This window comes from Mobula birostris, chromosome 8 (genome assembly GCF_030028105.1).
Source record: "Mobula birostris isolate sMobBir1 chromosome 8, sMobBir1.hap1, whole genome shotgun sequence".
In the NCBI taxonomy this organism is placed as follows: Eukaryota; Metazoa; Chordata; class Chondrichthyes; order Myliobatiformes; family Myliobatidae; genus Mobula; species Mobula birostris.
In genome coordinates this window covers 127,106,881-127,129,766 of record NC_092377.1, presented here as the reverse complement: position 1 = coordinate 127,129,766, position 22,886 = coordinate 127,106,881, and the positions used below count along the sequence as shown (strand labels likewise).

General features: G+C 47.7%; 1 protein-coding gene across 5 annotated transcripts in view; it reads right to left on the bottom strand.

The window, feature by feature from the left end:
- Positions 1-22,886, bottom strand: part of LOC140201675 (uncharacterized) — a 64,607-nt gene that overhangs the window by 14,984 nt on the left and 26,737 nt on the right. Inside the window, exons 12-20 of one of the 5 annotated variants that reach the window (XM_072266161.1) lie at positions 22,739-22,798; positions 21,318-21,395; positions 10,501-10,578; positions 6,591-6,668; positions 6,040-6,141; positions 5,581-5,682; positions 4,327-4,428; positions 3,868-3,969; positions 3,042-3,143 (exon numbers count right to left, since the gene is read on the bottom strand). In XM_072266161.1, coding sequence (XP_072122262.1) covers positions 3,042-3,143; positions 3,868-3,969; positions 4,327-4,428; positions 5,581-5,682; positions 6,040-6,141; positions 6,591-6,668; positions 10,501-10,578; positions 21,318-21,395; positions 22,739-22,798 — 804 coding nt within the window. The remainder of the gene's footprint in view (positions 1-3,041; positions 3,144-3,867; positions 3,970-4,326; positions 4,429-5,580; positions 5,683-6,039; positions 6,142-6,590; positions 6,669-10,500; positions 10,579-21,317; positions 21,396-22,738; positions 22,799-22,886) is intronic. The other 4 variants (XM_072266163.1, XM_072266162.1, XM_072266166.1 and 1 more) reach the window with 4 other exon arrangements.

Here is a 22,886-nt window from a genome sequence, read left to right as displayed (position 1 = left end):
AGCTGTGCTGCTTTGCAGAGTCTGCCTGGCTTCTATCAGGACCTACTGAGAGTCTGGAACATAGTTCCCTCAGGCCGGGAATCCCCTCCTCTGGCAGAGGGCAGAGTCCTGGCCGACCCTTGCCTGCCTCAACGGATGTCGGTGCGGCTCAGGTGTGTGGATCGACTCAAGCTGAGCTGCTCATCGGGCCCAGGCCCCACAGCCTTACCCGGGAGCTGAATCCACACAACTTGAGCCGTCTCTCCTCGGCACTCACAATCCCATTCAGGGATGCAAGCAGGAGGTACCTTTATGGGCTGCTGCTCCACACCCTCCACTTCCTTGCCCTTGTCCACCGTCCCGACACGCCATGGCGGTCGGTCTTTCCACCTGGAGGTGAGGAGGGTCCCCAGTGGAAGACCCTTTACGAGGGGGTTCTTCCCATGCACCTTGGGGATCTCGGCTGGAAGGTGCTGCATCGAGCGGTGCCCTGTAATAAATTCTTTAGTTTGTACACGGGTCACTCAGCCGCATGCCATTTCTGCGGGCTGGAGGAGACCGTGTACCACGTGTACATGGAGTGTGTGAGGCTGCAGCCCCTTTTTGTGTATTTGCGTGGCTGCTTCTCGCCTTCTGGTTGCATTTCAGTCCCACCCTATTCATATATGGTCATCCAGTAAGGAGGGGGTCACAGAGGGATGAGGATGTCCTTGTCAACTTGCTCCAAGGGCTGGTGAAAATTGCCATCCGTGGCTCCTGGAAAAGGGTGGCAGGAGGTTCTCCCCAGGCGGACTGCCTGGCTATGTTTAGGGGATATGTTCGTGCCCGGGTGAACATTGAAAAGGAATACGCACAGTCCACAGCGACCGTAGAGGTGTTCCGGGACCGTTGGGCTCCGCGGGGTGTAAATGCCATCATTGATGAAGATGGTAATATATTGGTTTAATATGTATTGTCTGTTTGTAGTTAAGTAAATGCGTTAGTCACTGTTTTTGTACATATTGTATAGCACCGACATTTGTAATAAAGAATTTTGTTAAAAAAAAGGGGTCAGACATAGAGTGAAGCTTCCTCCATACTGTCCCATCACACACTCCCGGAGTCAGACCTAGAGTGAAGCTCCCTCCATACTGTCCCATCACACATTCCTGGAGTCAGACACAGAGTGAAGCTTCCTCCATACTGTCCCATCACACACTCCTGGGATCAGACACAGAGTGAAGCTCCCTCCACACCGTCCCATCACACATCCCAGGGTCAGACACAGAGTGAAGCTTCCTCCATACTGTCCCATCACACACTCCTGGGATCAGACACAGAGTGAAGCTCCCTCCACACTGACCCATCACACACTCCCAGGGTCAGACACAGAGTGAAGCTTCCTCCATACTGTCCCATCACACACTCCCGGGGTCAGACACAGAGTGAAGCTCCCTCCACACTGTCCCATCACACACTCCCGGGGTCAGACACAGAGTGAAGCTCCCTCCACACCGTCCCATCACACTCTCCTGGGGTCAGACACAGAGTGAAGCTCCCTCCACACTGTCCCATCACACACTCCCGGGGTCAGACACAGAGTGAAGCTCCCTCCACACCGTCCCATCACACACTCCCAGGGTCAGACACAGAGTGAAGCTCCCTCCACACTGTCCCATCACAAAATTCAGGGGTCAGACACAAAGGCTAAGCTCCCAATGTGCTGAGTAGTGGAATGCCTGCAGTAGGGAAGCACACAGGGTACTATTAAGCTCCTGGTGTGGTCTAATCCAGGAATATGGGACTGGAACTGTGCACGGTGTGCTTGCAGTGGTTCTGACCAGGTTCCAGAGCAGACAAGTTGAAACTTCAGATTACAGAGATACAGAACATGTTTTAAAGCCATTGAGAGGTGTGCGGATTCTGGTGTATTACAGAGACAGGGAGGGATACAACACTGGAAGACTCAACAGAGTTGGGGAGAAAACTGTCAATGACCTGTAACCTATAACCTATCTTGCATCAACAGATCAATCCTGGTCCTCACCAATGGGATGTCCTTTTCTCCCAACCAGAGCTGAGGAATGTTCCGGAATGTTCTCATAATCTCTTCCCCTTGCCTCCTGCACCTCACCAGCTTGAAGCCCCCCTTCAGAAACATTCAGAAGATATAAACAACTGCATCCCATTTCAAATCCCTCACCACCTCAAACTCACTTGGACCAATGCTTGGAAATAATTTCTCTCCATTCCTGCATCTAACTTTGGAATTTTACACAATATTCCCAGTATGGGTCTGACCCAGAGATACAGAGACTGAACTGTACAAGGTGTTCCCGGTGTGGTCTGACCAGGGATACGGAGACTGGAACTGTGCATGGTGCTCCTGGTGTGGGTCTGCTCCAGGGGTACAGAGACTGGAACTGTTCGCAGTGCTCCTGGTGTGGGTCTGACCCAGGGATATGGAGACTGGAACTGTGCACGGTGCTCCCGGTGTGGGTCTGACTCAGGGATACGAAGTGTACAAAGTCTGTAGTGCCTTGGCCCACAGAATGATCGTTCACTCTCACTGACCTTCCTTCACTGAGTCAAGGTCATCAACATCATCGTAATATTCTTTCCCGGATTTCTGAGCCGATTCACCGGTGACTCCCGAAATGATAAATCACTCTTCAGGTATGTGACATCAGAGATCAACGGTGAAGGATCAGCATTACTCCCAAACTCCCAGGATCAGACATAGAGTGAAGCTCCCTCCATACAGTCCTATCACACACTCCCAGGAGTCAGAAAGAGAGTGAAACTCCCTCTGCAGTGTCCAGTCACATGCTTCCCAGGGTCAGACACGAAGTGCAGCTATCGCTGCACTATCCCACCACACTCCCAGTTCAGATTAAGAGTGAAGCACCCTCCACACCGTCCCATACACAACCCCATGGTGATACATAGAGCAGAACTCCCTCCACACCGTCTCACCAAACACATTCAGGGCCGGACACAGTGAAGATGCCTCAATAGAGATGGGGAAACATTTCAGTGAGCTGTACCCTACATTTCTTCAGCAGTTCAATGATGGTCCTCACCAGTGGGATGTCCTCGTCTCCCAGCCAGAGCTGAGGAATGTTCCGGAACGTTCTCATAATCTCTTCCACTTGCCTCCTCAACCTCTCCAGCCTGGAGCATGCCTTCAGAAACATTTAGAATATGTAAACAGCTCCATCCCACTTCAACACTTCCACAACCACAAACTCACTTGAACCAGTTCTGTGAAACATTTCTCCCCATTCCTGTATCTGACTTTGGAACTGTGCATGTTGCTCCCGATGTGTCTGACCCAGGCATATGGAGAGTGGAACTGTGCATGGTGCTCCTGGTGTAAGTCTGACCCCGGGATATAGACACCAGGTCTGAACAATGTGCTCCCTGTGTAGATCTGGCCAGGGATATGGGTGGGGAATGCTCACCTGGAAGAACTTCTGGGTCTTTGGTGACATACAAAATTTATTCAAGCTTGCATTCATTAATATGTAAGACCCAGGATTTATGTTCAGAGATGTTAGCACCCAGGAATGAATGTAAACAGCATTATACACAGTGGTTTAAAGTGTTTACAGTGCAGAGACTGAAGTGATGCTCCATTTCACCATTACTTCTCAATATACCCATATGTATTGGATGGTGATGTGTCCATCTTACTTACTGCATACAAAACAGGACACCGTGAATCTCCCCACACACCACCTCACCACACAATCCTGGGGTCAGACACCGAATGAAGCTCCCTGCACTCCGTCCCATCAGAATCTCCTGGGGTCAGACACAGAGTGAATTTCCCTCCACAGAGATGGGGAGAAACATTTCAATGAACTGCACCCTACATTGCATCAACAATTCAATGATGGTCCTCACCAGTGGGATGTCCTCTTCTCCCAACCAGTGCTGAGGAATGTTCTGGAACGTTCTCATAATCTCTTCCACTTGCTTCCTTGAACTCTCCAGCCTGGAGCATCCCTTCAGAAACATTCACAAGATGTAAGTATCTATATTCCATTTCAACACCTCCACAACCACAAACTCACTTGGACCAACTCTGGGAAACATTTCTCCCTATTCCTGTATCCGAGTTTGCAACTGCGCACGGTGCTCCTGGTGCGAACTGACCCAGGGATACGTAGACTGGAAGTCTGCACAGTGCTTCCGGTGTGGTCTGACACAGTGATCCAGCCACTGACTAAAGCTCCCTGCACACTGTCCTGTCACATTCTCCCAGAGTCAGACACCGAATGAAGCTCCTTCTACAGAGATAGGGAGGAATGTTCCAATGAGCTGTACATTACATTGCATCAACAGTTCAATCCTGGTCCTCACCAGTGGAATGTCCTCTTCTCCCACCCAGAGCTGAGGAATTTTCCGGAACGTTTTCATAATCTCCTCCACTTGCCTTCTTGACCTCTCCAGCCTGGAGCATCCCTTCAGAAACATTCAGAATATGTAAACAGCTCCATTCCAATTCAACACCTCCACAACCAGAAACTCACTTTGAGCAACTCTGGGAAACATTTCTCCTTATTCTTGTATCCGACTTTGCAACTGTGCATGGTGCTCCCAGTGTGGGTCCAATCTAATAATACGGAGACTGGAACTGTTCTCGGTGCTCCCGGTGTGGTCTGACCCAGGGATATGGAGACTGGAACTGTGCACGGTGCTCCTGGTGTGGGTCTGACCCAGGGATTCAGAGACTGGAATTGTGCACAGTGCTTCTGGTGTGGGTCTGACCCAGGGATACGGAGACTGGAACTGTGCATGGTGCTCCTGGTGTGGGTCTGACCCAGGGATACGGAGACTGGAACTGTGCACGGTGCTCCTGGTGTGGGTCTGACCCAGGGATTCGGAGACTGGAATTGTGCATAGTCTTCCCAGTGTGGGTCTGACCCAGGGATACGGAGACTGGAATTGTCTACGGTGCTCCCTGTGTGGGTTGACCCAAAGATAATGATACTGGAACAATGCATGTGGCTCCTAGTGTGGATCTGACCCAAGGATACGGAGTAGAGAATGGACATCTATCGAAACTTTTGAGTCTTTGGTGATGTACATGATTTCTTCAAGCTGCTAATGAAGTTTAGCCGGTGTTTTGCCTTCATTGGAATTGCATTCATTGATATGTAGGACCCAGGATTTATGTTCAGAGATGTTGGCACCCAGGAATGAATGTAAACAGCATTACACACAGTGGTTTAAAGTGTTTACTGTGCAGAGACTGAAGTGGTGCTCCATTTCACCATTACTCCTCAGTATACTGAATGGTGACGCGGCCGTTTTACTTGCTGTGCACAACACAGTACACCATCCCATCACACAATCCTTGGGTCAGACACTGATGAAAGCTCCCTCCACACTGTCCCGTAACACACTGCCGGGTTCAGACACAGAAAGGAACTCACTCCGCATCATCCCATCACACTCTCCCGAGGTAGCTCACAGAGTGAAGCTCCCTGGTCAATGCCCCCCACCCCCACCACCACCATCAGACACTTCCAGGGTCATGCACAGAGTGACACTGTCCCATTAGACTCTCCTGGATACCCTACATTGCATCAACAGTTCAATCCTGGTCCTCACCAGTGGGATGTCCTCTTCTCCCAGCCAGAGCTGAGGAATGTTCCGGAACGTTCTCATAATCTCTTCCACTTGCCTCCTTAACCACTCCAGCCTGGAGCATCCCTTCAGAAATATTCAGAATATGTAAACAGCTCCATTCCAATTCAACACCTCCACAACCACAAACTCACTTGGACCAACTCTGGGAAACATTTCTCCCTATTCCTGTATCTGACTTTGCCATTAGGCACGGTGCTCCTGATATGATCTGACCCAGGGATATGTAGACTGGAAGTCTGCACAGTGCTTCCAGTGTGGTCTGACACAGTGATCCAGCCACTGACTAGAGCTCCCTGCACACTGTCCTGTCACATTCTCCCAGAGTCAGACACCGAATGAAGCTCCTTCTACAGAGATAGGGAGGAATGTTCCAATGAGCTGTACATTACATTGCATCAACAGTTCAATCCTGGTCCTCACCAGTGGAATGTCCTCTTCTCCCACCCAGAGCTGAGGAATTTTCCGGAACGTTTTCATAATCTCCTCCACTTGCCTTCTTGACCTCTCCAGCCTGGAGCATCCCTTCAGAAACATTTAGAATATGTAAACAGCTCCATCCCATTTCAACAGTTCCACAACCACAAACTCATTTCGAGCAACTCTGAGAAACATTTCTCCCCATTCTTGTATCCGACTTTGCAACTGTGCACGGTCCTTCTGGTGTGGGTCTGAACCAGGGAACGGAGACTGGAACTGTGCACATTGCTCCCGGTGTGGTCTGAACCAGGGATATGGAGACTCGATCTGTGCACGGTACTCCCGATGTGAGTCTGACCCACGGATGTGGAGACTGGAATTGTGCACGGTGTTCCCGGTGTGGGTCTGACCCAGGGATACGGAGACTGGAACTGTGTACAGTACTCCCAGTGTGGTCTGACCCAGGGATACCAAGTGTGCAAAGTCTATAGGAATCATGGACTGTTGTTCTGTGGTGCCATGTCCCACAGAGTGATCGTTCACCTCTCACTAACCTTCCTTCACTGAGTCAAGGTCATCAACATCATCGTAATATTCTTTCCCAGGTTTCTGAGCCTGTTCACCGGTGATTTCTGAAATGATAAGTCACTCATCAGGTATGTGACATCAAGGGTGAAGGTTCAACATTACTCCCAGTATATATTTACATAAATTAGGAGGTTTAGTGTGCGACAAAAAACAACTTTCAACAATTCCTTCTACAAAATAATTATATGTAAAAATAAAGTTAGCGAGCAATTAAAGTGTGGTTATGGAATAAAAGATGCAGATATAGGAAAATAGCAGCACGTATTCCAGAATCAGAATTAATATCACTGGCATGAAATTTGTTGTTTCCAACAGCAGTACATCGCAATACATAATAACAGACTATTACAATATTTTGATTGTATCTTCGGGCTCCTCTACCTGCTCCTTGATGGAATGATTGAGAAGAGGACAGGTCCTGGGTGTTGGGAGGTCTTAATGATGGATGCTGACTTTTGGAGGCATCAAATTTTGAAGATGTCCTTGATATTTGGGAGGCGAGTGTCCATCATGGAGCTGGCTGGAGTTTGCATCCTCCACACTCCCAGGGACAGGCACAAGAGTAAACCTCCCTCAGCACCATCCTATCACACACTCCCAGGGTCAGGCACAGAGTGAAGCTCCCTCCACACCGTCCCATCTCACTCTTCCAGAGTCGGAATCAGAGTGAAGCTCCTTCCACACCGTCCTATCACACACTCCCAGTGTCAGACACAGAGTGAAGCTCCTTCCTCCATCCCATCACACAATCCAGGGCTCAGATACAGAATGAAGCTCCCTCCACACTGTTCCATCACACATTCCCGGGGTCAGACACAGAGTGAAACTCCCTCCACACTGTCCCATCACACACTCCAGGGGTCAGACACATAGTGAAGCTCCCTCCACACTGTCCCATCACACACACCCGGGGTCAGACACAGAGTGAAGCTCCCTCCACACTGTCCCATCAAACACTCCCGGAGTCAGACACTGAGTGAAGCTCCCTCCACACCGTCCCATCTCACTCTTCCAGAATCGGAATCAGAGTGAAGCTCCTTCCACACCGTCCTATCACACACTCCCAGTGTCAGACACAGAGTGAAGCTCCTTCCTCCATCCCATCACACAATCCAGGGCTCAGATACAGAATGAAGCTCCCTCCACACTGTTCCATCACACATTCCCGGGGTCAGACACAGAGTGAAACTCCCTCCACACTGTCCCATCACACACTCCCGGGGTCAGACACATAGTGAAGCTCCCTCCACACTGTCCCATCACACACACCCGGGGTCAGACACAGAGTGAAGCTCCCTCCACACTGTCCCATCAAACACTCCCGGAGTCAGACACTGAGTGAAGCTTCCTCCACACCGTCCCATCACACACTTACGGGGTCAGACACAGAATGAAGCTCCCTCCACACTGTTCCATCACACATTCCCAGGGTCAGACACAGAGTGAAGCTCCTTCCTCCATTCCATTTCACACTTGGAGGTTCAGATACAAGGTGAAGCTCTGTCCACACAATCCCATCAGACACTCCCAGGGTCAGACACAGAGTGAAGCTCCCTCTACACCGTCCCATCACACACTCCTGCGGTCAGACACAGCGTGGTGCTGTTCTGAATGATCTGGGAGAAATCAAGGAAAAACTGCTGCATAAAGTTCGTGAGATACTTCGGAGGGGATTCGAAATCACTCTTGGACATTTTAGTGAGTGGCTGTTTTAGTGTGGGGGCTTCGTTCGGAGTTTTTCTGCCAGGTGATCCATCCTGACCAATCTTACACAATCCCGGGCCGCTCCATCCAGGATAATGTCCACCTAGTACGGGACCTGATCCACCTGTTCCAGGAGACTGGGTCCCCGGCAGCGTTTTTCTCTCTTGACCAGGAGAAGGCGTTTGACCGGGTAGACCACAGTTTCCTGCTGGGCACTCTGCAGGCATTTGGGCTCGGACAACACTTTATAACCCGAGTTCGGCTCCTTTTCTCTGCCGCAGAGTGCCTTGTTAAGATCAACGGATCATTGACAGCGCCCTTTCCATTCAGAAGAGGGGTACGTCAGGGTTGCTCCCTGTCCGGCCAGTTGTATGCGATCTGTATCGAACCATTCCTGAGCCACCTTCGGTGAAGGCTGTCGGGTCTAGTTCTGCGCGTACTGGACACATAGGTCGTCCTCTCGGCCTACGCTGACGACGTACGACGATAGTGATAGATCCCGGTGACCTGCGGAGGATGCGCGAGTGCCAGGAAGTTTCTCGGCAGCATCCTCCTCTAGGATCAGCTGGGCGAAATGTTCCAGACTCTTACTGGGTCAGTGGCAGGTAGACTCAGATATGCAAGTAGGAGGTACCTGTATGGGACGCTGCTCCACACACTGCACTTCCTAGCCCTTGTCCACCGCCCCAACACTCCATGGCGGGCTTTCGTTCCACCTGGAGCTGAGGGAGGACCCCAATGGAAGTCCCTTTACGGGGAAGTTCTTCCCATGCACCTGGAGGATATGGGGTGGAAGCTGCTGCATAAGATCTTCAGTTCGTACAGGGATCTCCCACCCTCATGTCACTTCTGCGGGCTGGAGGAGACTGTACCACACGTACATGGAGTGTACGAGGCTGCAGCCCCTTTTTGCTTATCTGCATGGGCTGCTTCTCGCCTTCTGGTTGCATTTTAGCCCCACTCTATCTATATACGGTCATCCAGTAAGGAGGGGGGCATGGAGGGTTGAGGATGTCCTTGTCAAACTGCTCCTAGAGTTGGCGAAAACAGCCATCTGTGGATCTTGGAAACGGGTGGCGGGAGGATCTGCCGGGGTAGACTGCCTAGCAATGTTTAGGGAGTATGTTCGTGCCCAGGTAAATATTGAGAAGGAGCACACGCAGTTCACGGCGACCATAGAGGCGTTCCGGGACCATTGGGCTCCGCAGGGTGGCGGGGGGGGGGGCGCGGTGGTGTGTAATTGCCATCATTGACAGAGATGGAAACATTTTAGTTTAATGTGTATCGTCCATTTGTAGTGTAGTAATTGTGTTAGTCACTGGTTTGTATATATTGTAGCACTGAAATTGTAATAAAGATATTTTTATGAAAGAATAAATAATGGTCAGACACAGTAAAGCTCCCTCCAAGCCATTCCATTCCACCCTCCCGGAGTCAGTCACAAAAGACCCTGTATGGTGTACCACAGAATGCCTAGAGTAAAGAATCACAGGTGATACAATTCAGATCCCAGTGTGGGTCTGACCGAGGGATATGGAAACTAGAATTGTGCATGGTGCTCCCGGTGTGGGTCTGACCCGGGGATACGGAGACTGGAACTGTGCACGGTGCTCCTGGTGTGGGTCAGACCCGGGGATATGGAGACTGGAACTGTGCACGGTGCTCCTGGTGTGGGTCAGACCCGGGGATATGGAGACTGGAACTGTGCACGGTGCTCCCGGTGTGGGTCTGACCCGGGGATATGGAGACTGGAACTGTGCACGGTGCTCCCGGTGTGGGTCTGACCCGGGGATATGGAGACTGGAACTGTGCACGCGCGCCCGGTGTGGGTCAGACCCGGGGATATGGAGACTGGAACTGTGCATGATGCACCGGCCGTGGTCTGAACCAGGGATACAGAGACTTGAGCTGTGAACAGCGCTCCCCATGTGGGTCTGATCCAGGGATACGGAGAATGGAACTTGCCACGGTGCTCCCGATGTGGGTCTGACCCAGGGATACGGAGAGTGGTATTGGGCACGGTGTTCCCGGTGTGGGTCTGACCCAGGGATAGAGAGAGTGCGACTGTGCACGGTGTTCTCTGGGATACAGACTGGGAAAGTGTATAAGATCCGTGTACAATTGTCGTGTGGGGCAGGGGGGTTCATGGAATGATTGGTTCCTCTCACTAACCTCCCTTCATTGAGTCAGGATCATCAACGTCATCATAATATTCATTCCTTGGACTCTGAGCCGATTTTCTGGTGATTCCTGGAACGATAAATGACACATCAGGGATGTGACATCCTATGTTTCATCTACTGTATACAGTTTATCACAGGAAAGGAAGAGGATGGAAGTAGCAGGAGACCATTTGGCTCCTCTGTCCTATCCCACTATGGCTGATCTGCCCCAGCCCTCATCTTCTCTCCTGGCCAGTGTCCCATTGTTCTCAGTCTTCTCCAGCCCGAGCCTTCAGTCATTTCTCCCACTCCCTTTTTAATTTTTTTTGCAATGATATGCCCTCGCCCTCCTTCTGAGGCAGAAAACTCCTGGGATTCCTCACCCTCTGCCAGAGGTTCCCCTGCACCCCAAACCCCCGTCACAGTGCTAAATGACTCCCCCACCCCCCACCCTGATTCTGTATCTTTGTCCCCTTGGTCAAGACTCTCCCATGGGGCAAAGATCTCCACATCTCCTCTGTCCTGGCCCCTCAGGGTGCGAGGTTTCTTAGTAAGGTCATTCCTTCTCCTTTGAAGCCCTCATGAGGTACAGCTACCATTGGGATGGAGGTACCACACCAGCAGGTTCAGGAACAGTTATTACCCTTCAATCATCAGGCTCCTGAACCAGCGTGGATAATTTCACTCACCTCAGCACTGAAATGATCACTGGACACCCTGCACTCTACAAGTCACATTTTCAGTATTACTTGTCTATCATTTGCTGTTTAGCATTTGTGCAGTCTGTCTTCGTTTGCACATTAGCTGTTTGTCAGTCTTGGTATGCAGTTTTGTTATTGGTTCTATTATATTACTTTGTTCTACTGTAAGATTACAAATCTCAGGGTGGTATTGGGTGATAAACACTTTGATACATTTATTTTGAAATTTGAAACATCTGGCCTCCCTTTGTGGATCAGTCCTCTTCCTTATTGCAGGAATTAGCCTGATGAATCTGCACTGGATTCCCTCATTGTTACCCTAACCGTGTTCAAAATATGGAAAACGAGACACAGAACACGGAACACAGACAGCATATGAATGTATCCATTGACTCATAATGTACTACTGAGCCAATTAAGTAAATTATGCCTAATTATACTAATACCATCTGCCTACACAATGTCTATATCCATTCATTCTCTGCACATTCATACGCCCATCTGAAATACTATTCATTACCTCTGCCGTACCTACCTGAACCACCACCCTGGCCGCACATTCCAAGCACCCATCACTCACTGTGTAAAAAAAATCTTACCCTTCACATCTCCTTTGAAATAGCCCTCTCACCTTAAATACATGCCCTCTGGTTTTAGACATTTCAACCCTAGGGAAAAAGATACTAGCTGTCTACTCTGTCTGTGCCTCTCATAAATTTGTAAACTTCTATCAGGCTTCCCAGAAAAGCAACACAGGTTTGTCCAGCCTCTCCTTATAGCTCATGCCTTTCAGTCCAGGCAGAATCCTGGTAAACCTCTTCTGCCACACCCTTGCTATAATGGGATAACTACAACTGAATACAATGCTCCCGATGTCATCTAACCAGCGCTTTATAAAGCTGCAACATTGATTCCTGACTCCCGGTCTCAGCTAAAGAAGGCAAGCATGCCGGAAGCCTACTTTATCATCGTATCACCCTGTACAGCCATTTTCAGGGTGTGATGGACTTGGAACCCAATATCACTTTGTACATAACACTGTGAATGGCCTGGACATTAATTGTGTACTGTCCCTTTACATTTGATCTCCCAGAGTACAACACTTTGCACTTCCACTGGATTTAAGTGCAGGTAAAGAGCGGGATTTATAGTATTCCAGGTGCATCCTGTACAAGTGGAATAATCTCTCGATTCTTGAAGTCTTGCCCCTGCACAACAAAAGACCAAGGTGCCATTTTCCTTCCTAGGTCTGTTGTGAACTTTTGTGCTCCCTGATATCAGATACCTCAATGCTCTTCTCCATTTCCACACAATCATGTGCCTATCTAAAGACATCACCACTTTTTTCAAGATGGCTGAAAGATATCATTTGCATTGCATCTCCACTTTTTCAAGATGGCTGTCTCTGTCGAGGTCACAGGTCAGCCTTTTTTGGGGGTGGGGATTTATATGTATGGTTTTAGGGACAGAGAGGGGAGATGAGGGTCAGAATAGGGTTTATGGACAGGGATGTGGGGAAAATTAGAGGACAGGTCAGGAATTGAGTGTTGGGCCAACAGACTAGGTGCTTAAGTCAGCAAGACTGGAGCTTGAGGCCTACTGTTTGGGTCCTCCCTCACTGTCATTGGTGAGTTCTGGGATCAATACCGAAGATCGAAGGCTGAAGAAACATAGAAACATTGAAACATAGAAAACCTACAGCACAATACAGGCCCTTCGGCCCACAAAGTTGTGTGGAATATGTTCCTACCTTAGAAATTGACTATAAATGCAGACATCAAGGTCTAATGGTCAGGACCCCAAGCCAGCGAGTCTCTTTGTGCCCAGTGTCTGTGAATCCATGAGTCTGCAGGAGGCTGGGGGCCGAAGAGGTTCTGCCCTGGGGTTAGAGGACTGTGTATGTACATGGGTGGCTGGTAGGGAGGAATGGGGCTTGTTTTGTCGCTTGCTGTGTTCTACTTCCTTGTGTTTTGTGTGGTTCTGCCGAGCTTGATGGGCATGTTATGCAGCTGCCAGAATGTGTGGCGACACTTGTGGGTTGCCACTAGCACATCCTTGGGTGCGTTGGTTGTAAACTCAAACGTTGCGTTTCACAATATGTTTTGATGTTCGTGTGATAAATGAATCTGGGTCCTGAGAGTAACACACCTTTTTTGCAAAGTGCATGACTTCACCCTGCACCACACTAAACAGTATCTGTCTCTTTGCCTCATTGTATCATACCCATCTACAAGGTTTCACATCCATAACACCATAACATACTGCATAGTTCAACTTCAACTTCAGGTCTAATTATCATTCAACTATATATCAATATAGTCAAACAAAACAGTGTTCCTCTGGGGCTGAGGTGCAAAACACATTAGGAACAACGCACAGCAGATATCACATACTGTAACACATAGCAGATACAGCTACGATCATGTAGCCCATCCAGCATCTTGCCACTCAATCGAGGCTGATGTATCTGAACCCCATTCTCCTGCCTTCTTTTTGTAACCCTTAACTCCCTCACCGATCAAGAACCTGTCCTTAAATATAACCAATGACTTGGCCTCCACAGTTGCACAGATTCACCGCTGAAGAGATTCCTCCTCAGCTCATAAACAGAAGAGATTCAGCAGATGCTGAAAAAACCCGTGTAACAGATACAAAATGCTGGAGGGACGCAGCAGCATTTATGGAAAGGAACAAAGAGCTTATGAAGAATCTTGTCCTGAAATGTTGGCCCTTTTTTCCTTTCCACAGATGCTGCCTGACCAAATGAGTTCCTCCAGCACTTTGTGTTTGTGCTCCTCCTTAGTTCTGTTCTATCGGGGCATTTTTTTATTGTGAGGGACCTTCTCCAATCCATTCACATTCTTCCGTAGATATGGTGCCCAAAACTGTTCACAATACTGTAAAAGTGTCCTGACCAATGCCTTATAAATCCTTAGCATTACAACCCTTCTTTTATATTCTAATCCTCTCGAAATGAATGCTAACATTACATTTATCTTCCTTCCCACTGACTCAACCTGCAAGTTATCCTTTAGGGAATTCTGCATGAGGATTCCCAAGTCCCTTTGTACCTCTGATTGCTGAATTTTCTCCCTGTTTAGAAAATAGTTGACTCCTTTATTCCTTCTACAAAAGTGCAGTATCGTCCACTTCCCTACTCTGTATTACATCTACCAATTCTTTGCCCATTCTCCTAATCTGTCCAAGACCTTCTGCAGACACCCAGCTTCCTAAACATTACCTGCCCCTCCAGGTGTCTTTGGCACCATCGGCAAACTTGGCCACAGAGACATCAATTCCGTCATCTAGATCATTGACCGACAACATGAAAAGAAATGGTTCCAACACCAACCCCTACAGAAAGAGCACCACTATTCACCAGCAACCAACCAAAAAAGGCTTGCTTTATTCCCACTCCTTGCCTCCTACTTGACAGCCAATCTTCTATCCATGCTAGTAACTTTCCTTTAATACTTTGGGCTCTTATCTTGCTAAGCAACCTCTTGAATTGTACTTTATCAACGGCTTTCTGAAAATCCAAGTAAACAACATCCACACTCTGTCTGTCCTGTCTGTTATTTCCTCAAAGAATTCCAATGGATTTGCAGGCAAGATTTTCCCTTAAGGAAACTATGCTGACTTTGGCCTATTTTATTATGTGCCTCCAAGTACATTGAAACCTTATCCTTAATAATGGACTCCAACACCTTTCCAACCACTGAAGTCAAGCTAACTGGCCTATACTTTTCTGACTTTTTGCCTCCTTCTCTACCTCTTCAACACTGCTGCCCCTCCACCTACCCTGTAGACAGAACATTTTATTTCCTTCTGGTCATTAATGTAAAGAAAGATGTTCAAAGTTCAAATAAAATTTATTATCAGAGTGCATACACGTCGCCACATACAACCCTGAGATTCTTCTTCTGCGGGCATACTTCGCAAATCTATAGAATACAGAAATCCCACCCTGCAAAAACTCATTTCAGAGAGGTAGCACCATCAATTTGCGGGAGACTTCCGGGAGAGGTGTGATGTCTGCAATAGAGTAGCTCCTTAGCAGCTGGCCAGCTCGTTTAAATAACGTTAGCTATGCTAATGAACCAATGACACCTGTTAAACTCACCTCAACATGACTTTTACAGTCTTAACCCACCATGGGCAATAGAAACGTCACTGTTGCAAACAGTGCGGCGAGCAACACTGTCATTATTTTGAGCCCTATTAGGCAGGGGTACACTTTAGGGTAGTCTGGGGTGATATACGTTTTATATTTTCTTTTTTTGGAACACTCTGCTACTCTGACTTTTTTTGGAACTCTGTGTTTGTGTTTGTGTTCGCTCTCACTCGCTCTCGCTCTCTCGCGGTCGCTCTCATTCGCGCTCGCTCTCTCGCTCTCGCTCTCTCGCTCTCGCTCTCATTCGCGCTCGCTCTCTCGCTCTCGCTTTCTCACTCTTGCTCTTGCGATCGCTCTCTCTCGCGCTCGCTCTCTCGCTCTTGCGGTCACTCTCTCGCTCTCGCGGTCGCTCTCACTTGCGCCCGCTCTCTCGCTCTCGCTCTCACTTGCGCCCGCTCTCTCTTGCGGTGGCTCTCACTCGCGCTTGCTTTCTTGCTCTTGCGCTCGCTCTCAAAAAAAATCAATTTTCGGGACATTGTATATAATTTGCGGGCATCAGGGAGCCACTATTAATATGCGGGAGACTCCCGGAAGTTCCGGGAGAGGTGGGATGTCTGAGAATAGTAACTGTAACCAGGATCTGTAAACTAAGCATCAGGAACTGGAAATTGTAAGCAAACTTATCGTGCAAATGCAGGTAATAAATTGATAGCAATAAATAACAAGCATGAAATAACGAGTAAAAAAGTCTGTAAATGAGTGTAATTGTCCCCTTTTGATCAAGAGCCTAATGGTTGAGAGGTAGTAACTGCTCTTGAACAAGCCACCTGGAGCCACAAACTCCTGCTGAAGGGTCTCAGCCTGAAATGCCAACTGTGCTTTCCCTCCACAGATGCTGCCTGACCTGCTGAGGTCCTCCAAGAGTCTGTGCACATTCGAGAACTGTATCACTAGTTCAATACTGTCAGTCTGAAGAATGTTCTAATTCTTTGATTTTGTGCATAACAGCAAAGCTTTCAACAAACTTCAACTCATATATTTGGCTTTTAATTTATGTTGTGACAGGTCTCATGGAAATCTAAATAGACCATAATGACAGATTCTATAAACAACACCAACCCCCACCTCCCACCACCAGACATATAGAGTCATTGAGCCACATGCCAGTGCCATTTACCCAATTTATCTTCTATCCCACTAAGTCTATCCCATGGACCTACCTCAATCACTTCTTCTGGTAGCTCGTTCCATATATAGACCACCTTCTAAGTGAAGTAATTGCTCCTCAGACCACTATTAGATCTCTCCCCTCTCACCTTAAATCTATGCCCTCTAGTACTGATTCCCCAAACCTGACAAATAAAACTGTACACATTCACCCTAAGTATTCCCCTTACGATTTAATACACCTCTGTAAAGTCACCCCACATTCTCCTATACTCCAGTGAATAAAGTCCCAACCTGCCCAATCTCTCTCCATAACTCAGTCCCTCGAGTCCTGGCAATGTCCTCATATATTTCATTTACACGCTTTCCAACTTAATATCATCTTTCCTATAGCAGGGAGATTGAAACTGGGCACAATATTCCAAATGTAGCCTCACCAACATCTCATATAAGTGCCACATAAAGTCCCGATTTCTCTGCTTACTGCCCTGCCTGAAAAAGATATCATGAAAGAATTTAAACAACTTTGTCAGGTAGAATTTACCTATCATTAAACCTAATTTGATGAGATTTGATTCTTTTAATCTTTCCAAGATAATTATTCTGCTTTTCATTATTGACAGCTGCCAACGATTGATCTTAAACTAACTGCACAATGGTTCCCCACACTCTCTCCTTCCTTTTATGAACCAAGAATTCACACAGTCAGATTCTCAACTTCTGAGAATCTCCCAGAAATTTGTGAATTTTAAAAATTTTCCATGACTGGGACCTTTTCCTCTGAAGCTTTTAAATCACTGGGATCTGCCAATTACGTCCTGGAGAATGTCACGTTTTACCCTTAAGAATCTCTCTGATCTGTGTGTGTGAGATCTGATCAGCACAGGTGCACCTCCATGTGGCGTGCTTTGCCCCCTGCTCTATTCTCTTTACTCTTATGACTGTGAGGCTAAGCACAGCTCCAGTGCCATATTTAAGTTTGTTGTCAGCTGAATCAAAGGTGGTGATGAATCAGGGAAATCTAGCTGAATGGTGCCATAACAACAACCTCTTACTCAACATCAGCAAGACCCAGGAGCTGATTATTGTCTTCAGGAGGAAGAAGCCAAAGATCCATGAGCCAGTCTTCACTGAGGGATCAGAGGTAAAGAGTGTCAGCAATTCCTTGGTGTTCTCATTTCTGAGGACTGGTCCTTGGCCCAGCACACAGGTGCAACTAAGAAGAAAGCAGGGCAGCACCTCTGCTTCCTTATAAACTTGCAAAGATTTGACCTGGCATCTAAAACTTTGACAAACTTCTAGAGATGTACGAGAGGTGAGTGATAAGTTTGTTGCCTAAGGTAGAAGGAATCAATTTTAGAAAACCCAGCACATTTATTTTTCAATATAGTCCCCTCCTACATTTACACACTTAGTCCAGCGGTCGTGGAGCATACGGATCCCTTCTTCGTGGAAGTCGGCGTCTTGGACCTCCAGAAAGTGGTCCGCAGCAGGGGTGATTGATAAGTTTGTGGCCTAAGGAGATGAGTTATACAGCTCTCGTTACATGCATGTGCAGTTCAACTCTTTGAGTGATTATGCAGAAAGTTTGAAGTTAATAACTCATCTCCTTCTACTTTAGGCCACAAACTTATCAATCATTCCTGCTGTGGACCTCTTTCTGGAGGTCCAAGACATTGACTTATACAAAGAAGGGATCCATATGCTCCAGAACCGCTGGACTAAGTGTGTAAATGTAGGAGGGGACTATGTTGAAAAATAAATGTGCTAGGTTTTCTAAAATTGACTCCTTCTACCCGAGGCCATGAACTTATCAATCACCGCTCGTATGGTGGAGAATATATTGACTGGCTGCATCACAGTCTGGTCTGGAAACACGAATGTGCTCGAATAGAAAATCCTACAAAATGTAGTGGATTTGGCCCAGTCCTTCCCATCACTGAGCACATCTAACTTTGTACATGGAGTGTTGTCCGAGGAAATCAGCATCCATCATCAGGGACCCCACCACCCAGGCCATGCTCTCCTCTTGCTGTCGTCATAATGAAGGAGGCACAGGAGCCTCAGGACTCACACCACCAGGCACAGGAACAGTTATTAACCCTCAACCATCAGACTCTTGAACTAGAGTGGATGGCTTCACTCAACTTTACTTTCCCCATTATTGAACTGTTCCCATAGCCTTTGGGCTCATTTTCAAGGCCTCTTCATCTCATGTTCTCAGTATTTATTGGTTATTTATTATTATTATATCTTTTTCTATTTGCACAGTTTGTTGCCTTTTGCACTCTGGTTGTCCGCCCTGCTGTTACAGTTCTTCATTGATTTATTGAGTATGCCCAGAAGAAAATGAATCTCAGGGTTGTATATACTCACATATATGGACTTCAATAATAAATTTACTTTGAACTTAAAACTCGATTTATAGGAAGAACCTTGCCTTCAATAGTGAGGTTTCCCTGTTGTTTAAGGTCAGTCAAATTCACAGGATAGGTGAAATACAATGTCTGTGTACACATATTCCTGACTCGAGCACTTCTTCTGGCAGCTTTTTTAGTAGACTCAGCACCTTCTGAGTGAGAAAGTTCCTATTAAATCCCTCACCTCTCAATTTACACCAGTGCCCTCTGGTTCTTCATTATCCAAAGCTAGGAAAAACACTCTTCACATTTACTCCATCCATTCCATAATACATTACCCATCACACAGTCCTAGGGTAGGACACAAGGTGAATCTCCATCAGCAGACATTCCATCACACAATCATGAGGGTCAGACACAAGGTGATTATTCCCTCCACACAGTATTCATCACACAATCCCGGGGTCAGACACAAGGTGAAACTCTCTCCGCACACAATCCTGAGAAGGAGAGTTTCCCTCTACACACCATCACATCACAAACTCCTGTAGTCAGACAGAAGTTGAGTCTCCCTCTACATACCATCCTATCATACAATCTTGGGGTCAGACACAAGGTGAAACTCTCTCTGCACACCATCCCATCCCACAATCCTGGGGTCAGAATCAAGGTAAGTCTCCCTCTGCAAACCACTAACCACACAATCTGAGGGTCAAACGCAAGGTGAAACTCTCTCCATACACCATCCCATCACACAATCATGGAGACAGACACAAGGTGAATCTTCCTCTAAACACAATTCAATCACACAGTCCTGGTGTCAGACACAAGGTGAATATCCCTCTTGACACCTTCCCATTGCGCAATCATAGGGCCGAGACAAGGTGAATGAAACTCCATCTAAGCACCACACCTGACAGAATCCTGGGGTGAGAAACAAAGTGAATCTCCATCCCATTCCACAGTCCTGTGGTCAGACACAAAGTGAATCATCCTCTGCGTACCATCAGATCACACAACGTAGGGGTGAGACACAAGACAAGTTCCCTCTACACACAGTCCTGCAGTCAGACACAAGGTCAGTCTACCTCAGTATGCCATCCCATCACATAATCCTGGGTTCAGACAAGAGGTGAATCTCCCTCCACACACAATCCATTGGTCAGACACAATCTCCCTCAGTGCACCATCGCAGCAACCATACCTTGGGTCAGACACAAGATGGAACTCACTCTGCGCTGCATTCCAGCACGGGATCATAAAATTAGACACAAGGTAAACCTCCCTCTGTACGCCATCACATCACACAATCCTGGGGTCAGACACAATGAGAATCTCCCTCTGCACACTATCACACCACACAATCCTTGGACCAGATACCAGGTAGATCTCCCTCTGCACACCATCACATCACACAATACTGGGGTCAGACACAAGGAGACCTAACTCTACACTCACACAAACATGCAGACAGACACAAGTTGAATCTTTCACTGCACGCCATCCATCTCACCATCTTGGGGTCAAATACAAGGTGATCACCCTCTGCAAACCACACCAGCACACAAGCTTAGAGTCAGACAAAACTTGTATCTCCCTCTACACAACATCCAATCTATACAGTCCTGAGGATCTGACAGAAGATGAATCTCCCTCTGCATAAAATCCCCTTAAACAATCCTGGGGTCAGACATCAGTTGAATCTCCCTCTGCACACCATCTGATCACAGAATCCAGGGTTCAGACACAAGGAGACCTCATTCTACACTCCATCCCATCTCACAAACTTGGGGTCAGACACAAGGTGAAACTCCCTCTGCACACATCCCATCACACAATCCTTGGTCAGGCACAAAGTCACTCTCACTCTTCATACCATCTTATCACGCAATCCGGGTGTCACACACAATTTGAATCATCATCCACACACTAGCCCTTCGCACAATCATGGAGACAGACACAAGGTGAATCTTCCTCTACACAACATCCCATCACAGTTTCCAGGGGTCAGACACGAGGTGAATCTCCCTCTACACACCATCCCATCACACACTCCCAGGTTCACATGTGCGTGTGTGGGTCTTGTATTTTTTTTCTCTTCAATTGTTTCAGGTTTCTTGCTTTGTGGCTACATGTGAACAAACAAATATCAAGGATGTACGCTTGTAGAATTTGTGCATTCTTTTGATAATAAATGTACTTTGAATCGTAATCATTGAATCGTTAAAGTTCTGTGGACTAACCCAAGGATATGGACACTGGAACTATGCATGGTGCTCCTAGTGTTGTCTGGCCCAGCGATGCAGAGACTGGAACTGTGCACTGTGTTCCCAGTATGTGCCTGACCTAGGGATACAGAGACAGGAACTGTGCACGGTGTTCCCGGTGTGGGTCTGACCTGGAAATATGGAGTGGGGGAGTGTCTAGGATCTGGTTACAGATTCCCATGCAGGGGTCCATGGAACAATTGGTCACTCTCACTAACCTTCCTTCAGTGATTCAGGGTCATCAACGTCATCGTAATATTCAGTCCCGGGCTTCTGAGCTGGTTTGCAGGCAGTTCCTGGAACGATAAATCACATGACAGGCTTATGACATCCTGTGTCTCACCAGTACTCCGCAGTATGTGTGCATTGGATGGTGGTGTTGCCATCTCACATGCCTTAGCAAATTTCCACAGATGTATGGTGGAGAGCACTGACAGGTCCCCTCATTGTCTGCTACGGAGGCTCCAATGCACAGGATCAGAAGAGGTTACAGAGGGTTGTGAACTCAGCCAGCTAAATCATGGGCACAAAACTCCCTACCATTGAGAACCATCTTCAACAGGCAGAGCCTCAAGGAGACAGCATCCATCATTAAGGACCCTCACCATCTGGCACATCCCCTCCTCTTGTTCCTACCATCAGGGAGTTAGTAATGGAGCCTGAAGACTCACACTCTGTCACAACCACGGATTCGGCAGCGTGAATATGCATGTATCAGCTAATTATTATTTCATTGTGATGGTAATTAACTCCATCCTTTTCGTTGTAGTGCTTGTCGAGACTTGAACCCAGCACAGCAACGTTTCGCTGCCTGCTTGCATTCGGCCTTGCCTGAGAAATTGGACTGCCGAGTCAACTGACTCTGAAGACTAGCGGTGTTCATTGTATAGTTATTCCATTCGGCTGCAGTGTTGGCTTCATTTTCCATTTGAGAGTTTTGGTTAACGGCCCTGTTTGGCCCAGCATTTATTGTTTTCTTTTCCCTCTAACTCTGTTCACATTAAAGTCTGTGAACTATTGACCTGCTTCAGTGTCTGTCGCTCTGCACTTGGACCATATCCAAACACACTGATGGACTCGATTCAGGAAAGGCTTCTTCCTTTCTGCCACCTGAGGGAAATGAACACTACCTTGCTATTCCTCCTGGACTCTATTTACTTTTTGTAATTTATTGTACTTCTTATGCCTTCCACTGTACTGCTGAAGCAAAATAATACATTTCAGGACAGATATCAGCAACAAATAACCCACTTCTGATAGACAACACAGGACGTATCTCCCTCCACACCATCCTATCACATATTCCCTCCACACTCCCAGGGTCAGACACAGAGTGAAGCTCCTTCCACACCGTCCTATCACATATTCCTGGGGTCAGACACAGAGTGAAGCTGCTTCCACCCCATCCCCTCACACACTTCCAGGGACAGACGCAGAGTGAAGCTGCTTCCACACCATCCCCATCACACACTCCCAGGGACAGACGCAGAGTGAAGCTCCCTCCACCATCCCATCACACATCCCCAGGATCAGGCACAGAGTGAAGCTCCCTCCACACCATCCCAGCACACATTCCTGGGGTCAGACACAGGGTAAATCTCCCTCCACACTGTCCCATCACACACTATTAGAACATCACCTGATTTCCGTTTGGGTTCAGTGGGAGATCCAATATCATCATAGCCCTCCTTACCGCCTCCTGCAGGTAGATGAGATGGTGAGGGGTTAGTCCAATTCCTGAGTCGAACCCTTCCTCACCTTTGTCCCAGTGACTCCCACTGCACACA